Source organism: Octodon degus, unplaced genomic scaffold, assembly GCF_000260255.1.
Source record: "Octodon degus isolate 3935 unplaced genomic scaffold, OctDeg1.0 scaffold00058, whole genome shotgun sequence".
NCBI lineage: Eukaryota > Metazoa > Chordata > Mammalia > Rodentia > Octodontidae > Octodon > Octodon degus.
The window spans coordinates 2,613,570-2,627,041 of NW_004524634.1; the positions used below are offsets into that span (position 1 = coordinate 2,613,570).

General features: G+C 48.6%; 1 protein-coding gene across 17 annotated transcripts in view; it reads left to right on the forward strand.

Annotated features, from left to right (window-relative positions):
- The window catches only part of Dysf (dysferlin), a 233,667-nt gene that overhangs the window by 22,954 nt on the left and 197,241 nt on the right, over positions 1-13,472 (forward strand). For all 17 annotated transcript variants that reach the window (XM_023718431.1, XM_004634069.2, XM_004634066.2 and 14 more), the window contains exons 2-3: positions 6,966-7,021; positions 7,864-7,955. In XM_023718431.1, the coding sequence (XP_023574199.1) occupies positions 6,966-7,021; positions 7,864-7,955 (148 nt within the window). The remainder of the gene's footprint in view (positions 1-6,965; positions 7,022-7,863; positions 7,956-13,472) is intronic.

The window sequence follows — 13,472 nt, forward strand, 5'->3', positions numbered from 1 at the left end:
GGTCCCTGTGCTTTGCTTGGCTTAGTTTGCTCTAAGTAGGTGCTTTAGACCACTGAGCCATCTCACCAGCCCTTCTGTCACTTTCTTTGTCTTGTGGGTAATCATCTACCAGGGCCGGAGAGTGTCCTGCAGAGCAAGCCCTCCATATGTATTTGTGAGACAAAGGAAAGGCTACCTGCAGGATCTGAAGGCCCCCAGAACTTCCAAGCACATGTCCTGTCACCTAGGGCCAGAGCCTCCACCCCACCCCATGCCCACCTCCTGCCCTGGTTCCAACTTGCCCGTTTTCCCCCTGCTGTCCGCTCCCTCTCTAGGCAGAGGTGCCGGCAGCCACTCATCTGTTCTCAGTGAGAGCACTGAGGTCCTCATCTTCTCCCCTTCTCCCCTCTCCACCCTAATAATGGCCAGTAGAACCCAAGTGGCCCACCACTTGTGTCCTATGTCCATTTTACATCTTGACTTTTAAAAATCTGAGGTAAGATGCACAGCACATAAAACCTATCATCTTAACCATTGTTAGGTATACACTTCAGTGCTGCTGTATTAATTCCCCCCCACCCCCAACCAGGGATTGGACTCAGGCCCCTGGGCTTGCCAGGCAAGCGCTTATTCTACTGAGCTATCTCCCTGGCCCCAATTTGTTGTACATCTGAGGGTATAGCTCTGGTACAGCAAGTACAAATCAAACTCTGGGTTCCATCCTTAGCACCCAGACAAATCTCTCAAAACCAAAACCAAACCACACAGAACTAAACAAACAAAAACCATTTACCTTGTGTCTCAGTTACTTTTCTCCCATTGTTGGAACAAATACCCGACACTTAAAATGAAGAAAGAAAAGGTTTATTTATCTGTTTTATCATTTTTTGGGGGGGCGCCGAGCAGGATGCCTTCATGGCAGGTCTGGTTTGGCTTGAGGATGAGGGGATCTTCCTCAGTTGAATCTCTGTATCCATTAAATGTTGACTCTCTGTTCTCCTCAGCCCTGGCAACCACCACCCTGCTTTGGCTCTAGGATTTTGAGTCATATCAGTGTTTCTTGTAAGTGGAATCATACAGTGTCTGTCTTGTTGTGACTGGCTGGGTCACTGAATCTGGAGAAGTACCCCATGATGTTAGCACAGTTCTGATAGATGCCTGCTAGACCTCAGTTCTGCAGAGAAGTCTGGAGAGAGGATGCAGATCTTTCCCTCTGCCCGTAGCATGAGCTAGGAGCTCCCTAGTCTGGTTTTTTTTTTTTTTTTTTTTTTTTTTTGGAACTGGGGATCAAACTCAGGCCCTTGTGCTTTCTAGAGAAGTACTTATTCCATTGAGCCATCTCCCTGGCCCCTCTAATTTTTTTTTTTTTTTGGAACTGGGGATCAAACTCAGGCCCTTGTGCTTTCTAGAGAAGTACTTATTCCATTGAGCCATCTCCCTGGCCCCTCTAATCTGTTGAATGACACCCTTACGGTCACTGTCTCAAGGACAAACTTAGGGGGCTGGGGAGATAGATACCTTGGTGGTCTAAGCGCCTGCCTGGCAAATGCAAGGACCCAGGTTTGATCCCTGGTACCTTGTGCTATGCCAGAACCCTGGGTGAATTTGGCCAGCCACCAAAACTGGATGTAGTAGGGCATGCCTGTAATCCCAGTGCAGGGGAGGCTGAGACAGGAAGATCACTATGAATCCAAGCTGTGTACTAAGACCCTGTACCAAATAAACAAATAAATTAAAAAAAGATTTTTTAAAAATTTAAAAAAAGGACAAAGTCAATTATCAAGGACAGTACAGGTCTAAATCTGTGAGGAGGGTAGAGCGACTCACTGCCTTGTGATTAGCCATCTGCCTATCCTTTCTGTAGTATGTGTAAGTCACATGATGTGCTCAGGCGCAGTACACATCAGCGCCCCCTAACTAATGTTATCCAGAGGACCCCAGGGTCAGCTCTTGGGACCAGGATCATGGATATCTTTTTTTCCTTAGGGCAATGACCCAACTTTTACTAACAGAAACATCACTTGTTCTTAGCTTCCCAAGGCAGTTCTTTAACATGTTCTAGGAGCCTTCAGCAATGTCCTACTATGTTCTGGAGCATAGCAAACTGGCCCTCAGTCCCCACTGACCATGGTACAACAGCAGTAGGCCCTAATCCTCCTCCTCCTCCTCCTCCTTCTCCTCCTCCTCCTCCTCCTCTGTGAGTTGGGTGTGGGCAGTGATTTCCTCCTGCATCGTCTCCAGCTTGCTAATTAAGTCTTGTCTTTTAAACCTTGCTGCTTCCTTGATGGTAAACTCAACAAGTCGCTTCATGACCTCCAGAGCTCTGTGTTCAAGTAGCTTGAAAATCCTTTCATATTCCAGCTAATCCAGAAGCGGAACATCTTGCCTGAGAGGGCACATCGGGTTCACTTCCAATCACAGATGTCTTACCATGGAACTTTGTTTTCTGCGTATGTGGAGAAGACAGGACATGGGAAATGGCTGCAAGACGCATAACCCAGTATTGTCACCTCTGTCACCCAATTATGCCAGCCAGGATCACCAGGACAGAGCTTCTGAGCAGACAGTGCAAGAGAAGCTATGGATAGGCTTGTCCATGTCACTCCTCTTAGTCACAGGAAGCTGGTCTGCAGTAGGGCAGGGGACCTGAACACTTGGCTTGCCTCTCAGATCACCTGAAAATCCTATGCAGCAGACAGGCTGATTGTTACCAATTTGCTGCGGGGTGAGCCAGGCCTAGGAAGGTGATGAGCTCTACCCAGGAGCACATGGTACAGCTGCTACCAAGAGACTCTAGGCCAAGGGCTCACTTCTGGGAGAGCCACAGCAACGTGGCCACCAACAGAGTTCAGGGGGGCCCACAAGGGCAGCCTGCGTCGCAAGGTAACTCAGACCCTTTCCAGGACACCCCCGCCCCCGCCATCCTTCTATCCACTGGCAGAGAGCCATACCACTAAGGAAGTTTCCTTCGGGCAGTTCCCAAGGACAGTGATTCTGGTTAGTGGGCGAACTCACTGCCAACTTTGGACAGAAAAAGACATCATTCGGCATCAGGTACTGGGCGCCTTGCTAGCCACTAGGACTACCACAAGTGAGCCGCAGGGTAAACCACCTAGGGGGTGGTGGGGAACTTGGAGGCAGCCGTCTCCTGCTGTGCAGTGCATGTGGTCCCAGCGGCCTCAGGGATCCCCAGGGAGAGCAGCCATCCCTGGGGAGTCAGAGAGGCTTCCCAGAGAGACAACGGAGCTGGGGACTGAAGTGTCAGTAGGAGTTCACTGGAATTCATTTGCTGTATCTCCGCGGGAGAGGAGGGAAACCGAGCTCACCTCTGATTAGGCTGCTGGGAGCAGGGCACCTCATATGTGCTATTTTGTTGAATTTTCACGGTGCCTTCTGGAGGTATTAGTATAATATGACCTTAGAAATGAGGAATGTGAGACAGAAATCTTAATTTCCCAAGACTCTTTTCAGCAAGTCGGAAGGGTCAAAGTTGCCTTCCTAAGGACACTAAGAGCTATTTGTTTTTTCAGTGTGTTGACATTTGCATTGCTGGCCACATAGCTGGGTGGCACCTTGACACCAATCAGACCCTTGACAACAAAATGAGGCAGCTGTATTCTTTGATGGCATGCGCTCACAGGTTTATTTATTTATTTATTTTTAAACAAAATCTAATTTAGCCAGGCGTGGTAGTGCATGCTCATAATCCCAGCACTCAAGAGACTGAGGCAGTAGGGTCATTACAAGTTCGAGACCAGCCTGGGCTACGAAGGGAGCTCAAGACCAGCCTGAACTGCATAGCGAGATCCTATCTCAAACAAACAAAAATCTAATGTCACATAAGAATGTCCTTGACAAAGCAGAAAAACATGTTGATTTTAACCCTCTAGTACCTGCATTTATAATATTTTGTAAAATGAATTGGGAAAGAACACAGACTATTTCTGTTGTACCCTGAAGAATGAGTGTTTTCCAAAGGAAAAGCATTTACATAACTGCTTCAGTTATAAGCTGAACTACCAGTGGCTAGTTGATTGCCTTTTTCTTTTTTTTTTTTTTTTTGGTGAAAATGGGGATTGAACTCAGCCCCTTGCGCTTGCCAGGGAAGTGCTTATTCTACTGAGCCATCTCCCCAGCCCATTGATTGCCTTTTTCCTGGAATTCTGTTTTATTGGAAGAATGACTGACGAACTATGGTTATTCAGACATGAGCATTTGGCAGATTACTTATTTATTTGGTACAGGGTCTCACTACACAGCTCAGACTCGTAGTGATCCACCTGTCCTGGGATCATCATGCCTGGCTTTAGGTGGTCGGCACAGTGCAGGGCTGGCGTGGCATGGGGTACTGGGGATTGAACCTGGGTTCTTGCACGTGCCAGGCAGGTGCTTAGACTGCTGAGTTGTGTCCCCAGCTCTACATGTTGAGTACTGTGGTTTCAAAGGATCTTCAAAATTATCCAAAAGTTCATTAATGCATGCACCTTGTTCAAATGACATATCTGGCTGGACTTTCTTCATTCATAGCAACCAAAATGAGATGTGTCAATACACTGCATGCAGAAGTAGACTAATAATTCAGCCAGGCATGAAAGAGATTTGCAAACATGGAAGGCACTATCATTTTTTTCTTTTTCCTTTGTTTTGAAAGTTAGGGTTTTGTTTTTGTTTTTGTTTTTAAATCGAAATATGTCACTTATGTTAGTATGTACTGAGCTTCTTATTTTATTTATTTAGTCTTTTTGTGACAGGGTTTCACTATGCAGTTCAGGCTGGCCTTGAACTCACTTTGTCACCCAGATGGCCTCAAACTCTTTAAGGTTGGAATTATAGGCATGTGCCACTACACTCACCCTTCTTGTCATTATTTTATTTTATTTTATTTTATTTTATTTTATTTTATTTTATTTTATTTTATTTTATTTTTTGCGGGATTGAACTCAGGCCCTTGTGCTTGTCAGGGAAGCGCTTATTCCACCAAGCCATCACCCTGGCCCCTCTTGTCATTATTTTAAATTAATTACTAAATTAACATTTAAAATGCCTCAGTTTTAATTTCTTTCTTTTTTTTTTTTGGCGGAACCGGGGATTGAACTCAGGCCCCTGTACTTGTCAGGGAAGCGCTTATTCTACTGAGCTATCTCCTCAGCCCACAGTTTTAATTTCTAATGTGGCACAATTTGCCTAACAAGCCACTAAGTAAAAGCTCCTTAACAGCCAACAGTTGTGAAGAGTGATATCCTGGGACCTGAATAGTGGAGAAATACTCCCTCAGGAATCACAGAAAAGGAGCAAGCCACTGAGACCTGTACCATTCCAGAGCGCACCCATCTTCCGGCACACCGTGCTTTTCAACCAGGAGGAAGGGGGTGGGGCTCACTCTCCTGCTGAAAGAGGTTTACCAGCATCTCCAGAGGAATGCTGGCAAACTGCTGAACAGCTGCTTTCAAGATAATTGCCTTAGAGGGCGGGCAGGATGGTTCAGCAGACTACAGTCCCTGCTTAGGCAGAGCGCAGTGGCTGGGGTTCAGCTGTCCCTGCCTCCGGGGCAAGCTGAGATGAGATTGAGACTGGGCCTCGTGGCATGGCCTGTAATCCCAGCATCTGGGAGGCTGATAACAGGAGGATCACTGAGTCCAGTCTACACAGTGAGACCCGCCTGTAGACCCTGTCCTAAATACATTAAAAAAAGATAGGCCCACCTTTCAGTGGATTTAGGGACGCCCTTCATCCTGTCAGTGCGTTGGTGACACCTTGAGGAGGGAGGCAGGAGCTCTGCCCAAACTCACTCTTTTTTCTCTCTTCTGATTACTCAGAGAAGTGTACCTGCTGGGTCCAGCAGTGGGCCCAGGGCTGCAAGCCAGGCCCATCCCGCCCGGCCCCAGACCCTTCATGAGGGAGGTCCCCACATGCCTTCCTTACCGCATGTTCTTCTGGTTCATCTGCCTCACAGCACCCTCAGTAGATGTCTACCGTTCCACACACAGATCTGAGCTCCGGGATCCTGTGGGTCAGGGCTCCACCCTCATAGCCTAAAATCTTCTTGTTTGCCCACAGCAGTTCTGCAATCCCTCAGGCAGGTAGAGCTGGTCCAATGCAGCTTGCTTCACACAAACCCCTTCAAGGCGTTGGAAGGGAGAGGAATTTGGTGGTCCTGAGGGTAAAATTCCCATACCATAAAATTCACCCTTTAAACTAGTAGGGCTGGCCAAATAGCTCAGCAGATTAAAGTGCCTGCAAGCAGGCACAGGGTTCTGCAGCTGCCCGCCCCCTAATCCCAGTTCTTGGGAGGCTGTAAACAGGTGATCACTGTGAGTCCAATCTAGTAGTGAGACCCTGAACACCCTGTAGACTCTTCCCTAAAATACAAAAAACAAACAAACAAAAAAACCCTATTTAGTAGTGAACAATTTAGATGAGTTTTAGATTGCAATTTTGCACTATTGTCACAACCTTTTAATTCCAGAATCTAATTTTTGAAGAGAAATTCTCCACTCATTCATCTGTCACTCCCCATTTCTATCCTCTCCTACTCCTCCCTTGGAAATCATGAATCCCTTTTCTATCCTCATGGATTTGCCTATTCTGAATATTTTCTATAAGTGAAATCATACAGTAGGTAAAGGTGGATGTTTTCAAAAAGAGAAATGGAATAATTTCTAGGGAAGATTACTCATTTTTGGAATGAGAACATTTATAATTTAAAAATTTATTAAAAAGTTAGAAATTATGACAAAAACTCAGTAAGAAGAGTTGAGTGTTTTCTTGGAAGAGCATCCTTCTGATGAGGTTGCTGCTTGTGGTCCCAGAGTTGAGAGAGAGAAGTCATGTGGTTGGCATTGGACCTCCCTGGGTGGGTTTCTCGGGAATCTCTTGGTTTTGTAGGAATCCTTTGGTGATTGAGGCAGTGTCAATCTCAGTGGCCAAACCTGGTGGAGGGCACAGGTGGGATGCATCTCTCCTCTCTCCTTTTTGTGTCTCTGTAGGGGTGAAGAAGAGAACCAAAGTCATCAAGAACAGCGTGAACCCCGTGTGGAATGAGGTATGCGACTCTCTCACCATCTCTTTCTCTCTACAGCCTCTGTCACTGCTGACAAGTGGGTGGGGGAGGTGGCTTGTTTAGTGAAGTCTTCGTGGAGGGCTGGTGGCCCACAGTGCCAACTAAATCCTTCCAGTCCTAGATCCTTGCGAGGTGGATTGTCAATGGAGACCCCCCTCTGGCGTGGTCATGCTATGGAGACCAGTGAGATGTCTCCCCCCACTTTCTTTCAAGTGGAGGATTTTGAGGGACTGCCCTGCCTGCCTTGCCTGCTGTACCCCCTCACTCAGGCTGTTTTCTCTGCCTGAAGCTTACCACCCTCCCCCGACTAATCAGGTCCTCCAACGGCTCCCACCGGCCTTCGGCCCCTCACTCAGCTCTCTGTGTATGTGGCTCTCACGTGGTCCCTCAGGAGCCCGGGCTACTTTGTGGGGCACAGAGGAGCCTTTACTCTGAAGAGCATTTTGGGACCTCTGGTGGGCCTTACCTGATATGGCACTCCCACTGCCCTCCAGGAGCCTGGCTTCTGGACAGTGACAATGATCTTGGTCACTGGGGACCCTACTGGTCACCTGGTATTTTTCCAGCTGCAGTTTTCGCTTAGCCTCCTGGAATTGGCCTGGGAGAGGGGCCCTGAGAGTGTGACTTCCACTGCTGTTGCTTTCAACTCTCACTGACAGCTCCAAAGTCGGGAACTCTGGTATTTGTCCATCTTCCAACCAGTCATCCATTCACTCATCCTCAGGAATCACTCACTGGCTCAGTGCCCTGGGCCATAAGGGCAAATCAGACGGCCTCTTCACCTGGGATCGCAGGTTAAGATCCCTTTTCTCCTTTTCTTTCAGGGCTTCGAGTGGGACCTCAAGGGCATCCCTCTGGACCAGGGATCTGAGCTTCATGTGGTGGTCAAAGACCATGAAACGATGGGGAGGAACAGGTGAGGGGGCTCAGGGGTGAACAGTGCAGGACTTGAAGGTACAGGTAGGCTGTGGCAGATGCAGACTGCAGAATGTGACCAAGAGAGCTGGTGTTTTGAGGGCTGCCTCTCCTCAGCTGGGTGGCACAGTCCTCAGTAAAGGCTGGGGAGAAACTGTGGCTTCAGGAACCCAGTGGAGGTGCCGTTGAGAGCCGCTCAGGTGCCCGGGCTGGAATCAGGTGTCCCGAGTTTACACGGGCAGCACATGACCTGGGGAGAAAAAGGCACCTGGCCTCCTATTCCAGCCCACAGGCTCCTGGGCGGGGCCCCTGTTGGGCTCCCTCTCTGCCCAGTGCGGGGTGGTGAGGGCTGCGGCACGCTCCAGGAGGCGGCGGGCAGAGCAGCAGCCAGCACAGCGCTGTGGAAGAGGGGGCTGTATGGAGGAAGGGGGAATCGAGGTGAGAGTTAAGATTTAGAAGGCAGCACAGTGATAATGCTAACAGCCTGGCATCTCTCTTGTTGGGGTTTCTGTGGGGAGGGTTTCCAGGTGAGGAAGGGGAGTCGTGGAGGCACAAGCAGGTACCTCCTAGGTAGGTGACGGGTGGCTTCTCTGGCCATCAAGGCTCTGAGCCTTGTATGTTGTGTGAGGTTTTTCAGCAGCACAGTAAAGAGATAGGAAAGATAAAAGAACTCCGAAGACACGGAGAGACTCTGAGGGAAGGTGGGGAGGATCCTCTCACCTGAGACAAAGAAGGCAAAGACTTTCATGGACCTTGGATAGGGTGGAGTTTGACAGACAGTTTTAATTACATGAAAGGAGGTGATAGGGGTCTCTCCTGTGTGTGTGGGAAAGGTGAGAGAAACTGTATCCACGACTGGGATGGGGAAGAAGGGGGAAGTGGTCATTGGGAAGATAAGCTGTCGTTTTAAGGGCTTCATTCATGGTAGATGACCACCACCATAATTCAGCAATTCACGCTAGGGCCAGAACCTATCATGTTGCTGACAGGACTGGGCAAGAGTGACACAGCCTGTAGACTTGACGGTGGGTGTGAGCAGACTGGGAGACGTGGCTGGCATCAGGGTGTGGGGTTCCATGGTTCCTGGGGGGCATGATGGCTCTGCTGTGTTAGGTGCAAGCAGGGGTAGGGGTTTCTGTGTCCAGTGATCAGGTGTGTGCTTACTGTTCTGTGACCCTGCTTACAAGGGACCCTTTGTTTGGGAACTGGGGCAACTGGTATCTGAGGCCTGCAGGATTGGCTTGTTTACCCTGGGGATAGAGGGAGAGAAGGAGGAGGGTTCAGGATCTGGGGAGGGTCTCAGGCTCCAAAGCACCTGAAAAATTTGAACTCTTTCATGCTTGGAAGAAAAGTTCAACTGCTATCATCTTTTTGTGGCTATGCTGAAAGAGGGTGCAGAGTATGGTGTGCGTAGGGATGGTGAGGATCTGGATACTGGGCTCTCTGAAGGAGGGCTGGAAGGTCTGGGGCTCAGACCTGCTGCTTGGGCCTACTCCGCCAGGGACATCTTGGGCCTATCGCACCCAGCTCTGGAGCTCAGCAGCCCCCATTGTGCAGGGGTTGTCATTGGATTCAGATCAGGCTGAGCTACCGCCCTATGCAGATGACTTGGGGAAAGACCAGCAGCCTTTTTATCCTGAACAGGGGACCAGCAGGTCAGGGAGGGAGCAACTGTGGACATCAGGGAGTCTGAAAGGCTTCCCACAGGAGGACATGCACACTGGCTCGTGGGCAGGGGTTGGCTTTGCAGTGGTGCAAGGGGAGGGTATTCGGTGTGTGGAAGGATGTTGGACTCAGGTCTTACTGGTCCACTCAGTTGCCTGTGCAGCTCTGAGAGAGGGGAGCAGTGGGGGCAGACTGGGAAGGGGTCCACAATGTCAAGCTGCCCTTAACAACCTGGCCCTGTGCTGAGCCTCATACACAAGCTCTTTTCGAATGAGTTAGGTACTACTGTCCAATTGCCGTCACTGCAGGCGAGGAGACTGAGCATCTAGATTCCAGAATTCTCTCAAAGGCTACTGATGGTGGAACAATGATGGAAGGGCGGGTCTTTGCCCCATACTCACAATCTCTGAGCCCCTGCCCCTCTCAAGAGACCTCGGGGGCTGGAGAGATGGCTCAGTGGTCTAAAGCACCTACTTGGAACAAGCTTGGCAAAGCACAGGGACCGCGGTTCAATCCTCCAGCACCACATGCCAGCCAGCCCCGCCCCCAGGTGGGCTGAGCTGGCCACACACACACACACACACACACACGGAATAAATAAATAAAATAAAAATAAAAATTAAAAAAATAAAAATAAAAAAAAAAGAGACCTCGGGAAACCTTGCACAGTTGCTGGGTCCTTCTGGAGAGTTTGGTTCCTTGCTACTGCTGGAGTTGAGAGATTAGTGAGGCTGAGGAGGATAGTCTGGTTACTGCAGGGCATGTGGAGGAAATGCATATTTTATTTTTGTTTTAATACTCAGCATTTTTACAGGCCTGGTGGAGCACAGAGTCAGCAGAAAAGGGGCTGTAAGCATATTTCTTGATTTTGGCCATATCTGGCCCTGAGTTACTGTCATTGTCGTGCAGGTCCAGCCTGCCTCCTTCCTCCATTACAATAGCCTGGGGCCACACAAAGGCTGTTTTAACTCTGTGGGTCAGATGTCACATGGAGGACGATGGGTATGCTGAACCTGGAGGCCTCTCTGTAGATGTCCTCTAGCTCCTGGGGGCAGCCAACTCCCTGAAAACCAGGTCACTGCAGACTGATTTTCTAGAAATTGGTTCCTCAAATACCAATTAACAGAATGTCTAGTTTACTAAACAATTTAGCAGAACCTCCTTTCCTATAACTACTTGCATGTTTTTGATTTTTCCAAAACATTTGTCTTAATTTTGTATTTCTAGCTAATAAAGTTGTAATTAAACTAAGTGGAATTGTAAACTTACATTCATAAACATCTGAAGAATATCAGAGGCTGCCAAAACTATAGTGCCACAAGAGGAAATGATGGGAGTACATGGGGTCTCCCGCCTTGACAGCAGGGTGGCCTATCTGGAACAGGAGGCCCAGGGTCCCTGCAAGGGGATTCTGTGATGCCCTCATGATTAGACCAGAGAATACTTTCACTCTTAACAAAAGTGAAAAGAAATCAATGCAAGCTTAAAAGCGTTGAAAATTCTAAGAATGTGAAAATAATAATTAAAACAGGAAGTAACAAAAAACCCACTGTGACAGTGGAGATTTTGAAAGAACAAGTTCAAGGAACTTGACTCAATGAACATTTTGCATTGAATGCTTACTCTAACCTCAAATCGTCCCTCTGGCCAGGTACTGATGGTGACTGCTGTCATCTAAATGTTCAGTTCCCTCTGTGGTTTCGGTGGGGGTGCAGTGGGTTTTCCTGCAGCCACCCCTTTCATTTCTGGGATTTCTGGGCATGTCTTCCGGGAGCTCACTGGGTGTCCTCTGAGGCCTCTCTTCAGAGCAGGTGGCTCATAGTTCCAGAAGGTTCTCTCTCCCTGTCTCTGTCTGTCCAGCCCCTGCGCTGTCTTTCAGACCTCCATCCTCTGCTTGCATCTGCATCTAGAATTCTCCTCAAGGCCTCCCTCATTTTGTGTAGCAGCTCTCTACACCCCTTCCACAAGTCTTTTGCTTTGCTCCTTTTCTTTCTTGACTCCTCGTCCTCTTTTATTTAATCTTCTCCCCTCTCCTCCCCTCCCTTTTCCACCTCTCCCTTCTCCTCCCCTATCCCTTTGGCTTCCGGTACATTTGGCACAATATATATGTATATATTTCCGGTGTGTGTGTGTGTGTGTGTGTGTGTGTGTGTGTGTGTGTTTTATTTATGTAGTGATCCTCCAGTCTCATCCTCCCCTGCCCTGGGATTTTAGGCATGTGCCAACATGCCCAATTTTGGTGGCCAGCAAGGTGCATCTGGGGTTCTGGGGCTGGCATGGCATGTGGTGCCAGGGATCAAGCTTGCGCTTGCCAGACAGGCACTTAGACCATTGAGCTATCTCCCCAGCCCCTGGCACTGTTTTTGTTTTTTTTTCCCTCATGACCACTGGCAGCTTTTGGGTGTTTTTGTTAGACCAGACTGGACTGTTGGCACTCAGTGGAATCTCAGGAAGCAATCCACCTGTCCATCCATCCATCCATCCATCCATGTCTCAAGATTGAGATCTTACCTGTCCATAGTGGTGCATGCCTGTAATCCCAGCATTTGGGAAGCTGGGGCAGGAGGATCATTGTCAGTTCCAGACCAGCCTCAGCTACAAAGTGAGCTCAAAACCCTCCTGAATTGCATAGTGAGACTGTATCTAAAAAAAAAAAAAAAAAATTAGGACCTTAATCTGGAAACTGCCTTGGGGATGCTCAGCACCCCACCCACCCACACACCTATGGGTGGGGTAGCCCTAAACCTGCCCACAGCCAGTTTCAGGAAGGTGGATTACCTTTGGTGGACAAAATTTAAGACACTCAGGCCAATCCAGCTCCAGGACTGGGAATCCTGTTCTGGGCTTCACTGGAAGCTTCCTTTGTATTATTGTAGGCTGTTTATAAGGGGGATGGAGGGGAGGTGACCCTGGTCCCTATTGGCCCTGCCATGCTGGTTTCCCAGGTCTGGGGTCAGCTGCGTGGCTTCACCTGCTCCCCAGCCTGAGTGTTTCTACTCTGTAGCTTGGTTGAGAGCTCCTGATCCTGGGCTCCAGACTGGGCTGCTCCATACAACTTTTTTTGTGTGTGTGTTTAGTACAGGGTCTATAGGGTCTCACTACACAGATCCGACTCATAGTGATCCTCCTGTTTACAGCCTCTCAAGCGCTGGAATTACAGGTGCGCACCACCACACCCAGTCTCATTTGCATCTCAGTGTTTCTCAGTGGCGGGTAGGGCCAGAACTGCATGCCAAATAGAACTTTCTGAGATTATGGAAGTCTGGTGTTGGAGTGTGCAAGAGTGGTGGAGGAGCCCAGTCTTAATGTTTATTTAACTTCAGTGACTTAAGTTTAAGTAACTCCCTAGAGTTACTAGCTACTGTATTGGCCAGGGCAGCTCTAAATGTTAAGAATAGTGTTCCACCTCTGGTTACTTTTTTATTCTTTTTTGGCAGAACCGGGGATTGAACTCAGATCCTTGCGTTTTCCAGTCAAGCGCTTATCCTACTGAGCCATCTCCCCGGCCCTCTGGTTACTTCTTAAAATGACCTGGGAGTTTAGAAAAACACCAGAGTCTGAGCTCTTCACCAAATGAATTAAACAAGACCCCTTGCATTGTCTACAAGTGTCTGCACTTTTGGAAAGAGTGTGTAAGGTGTACTCCAGGTGGAGAGCAGGAGAGCACACAGAGTTGCAGTAGTTTGGCCTTGGGCAAGGGACCACTCGGTGTTTCCGTGGATCTGCTAAGGATTAAATATAAATGGTAGTGTGAGGGAGATAGCTCGGTGGCATAAGCGCCTGTCTGACAAGCGCAAGGTCCTGAGTTCAGTCTCTGGTACCCCAAAAAATTAAAAAAAAAAAAAAAGATTGG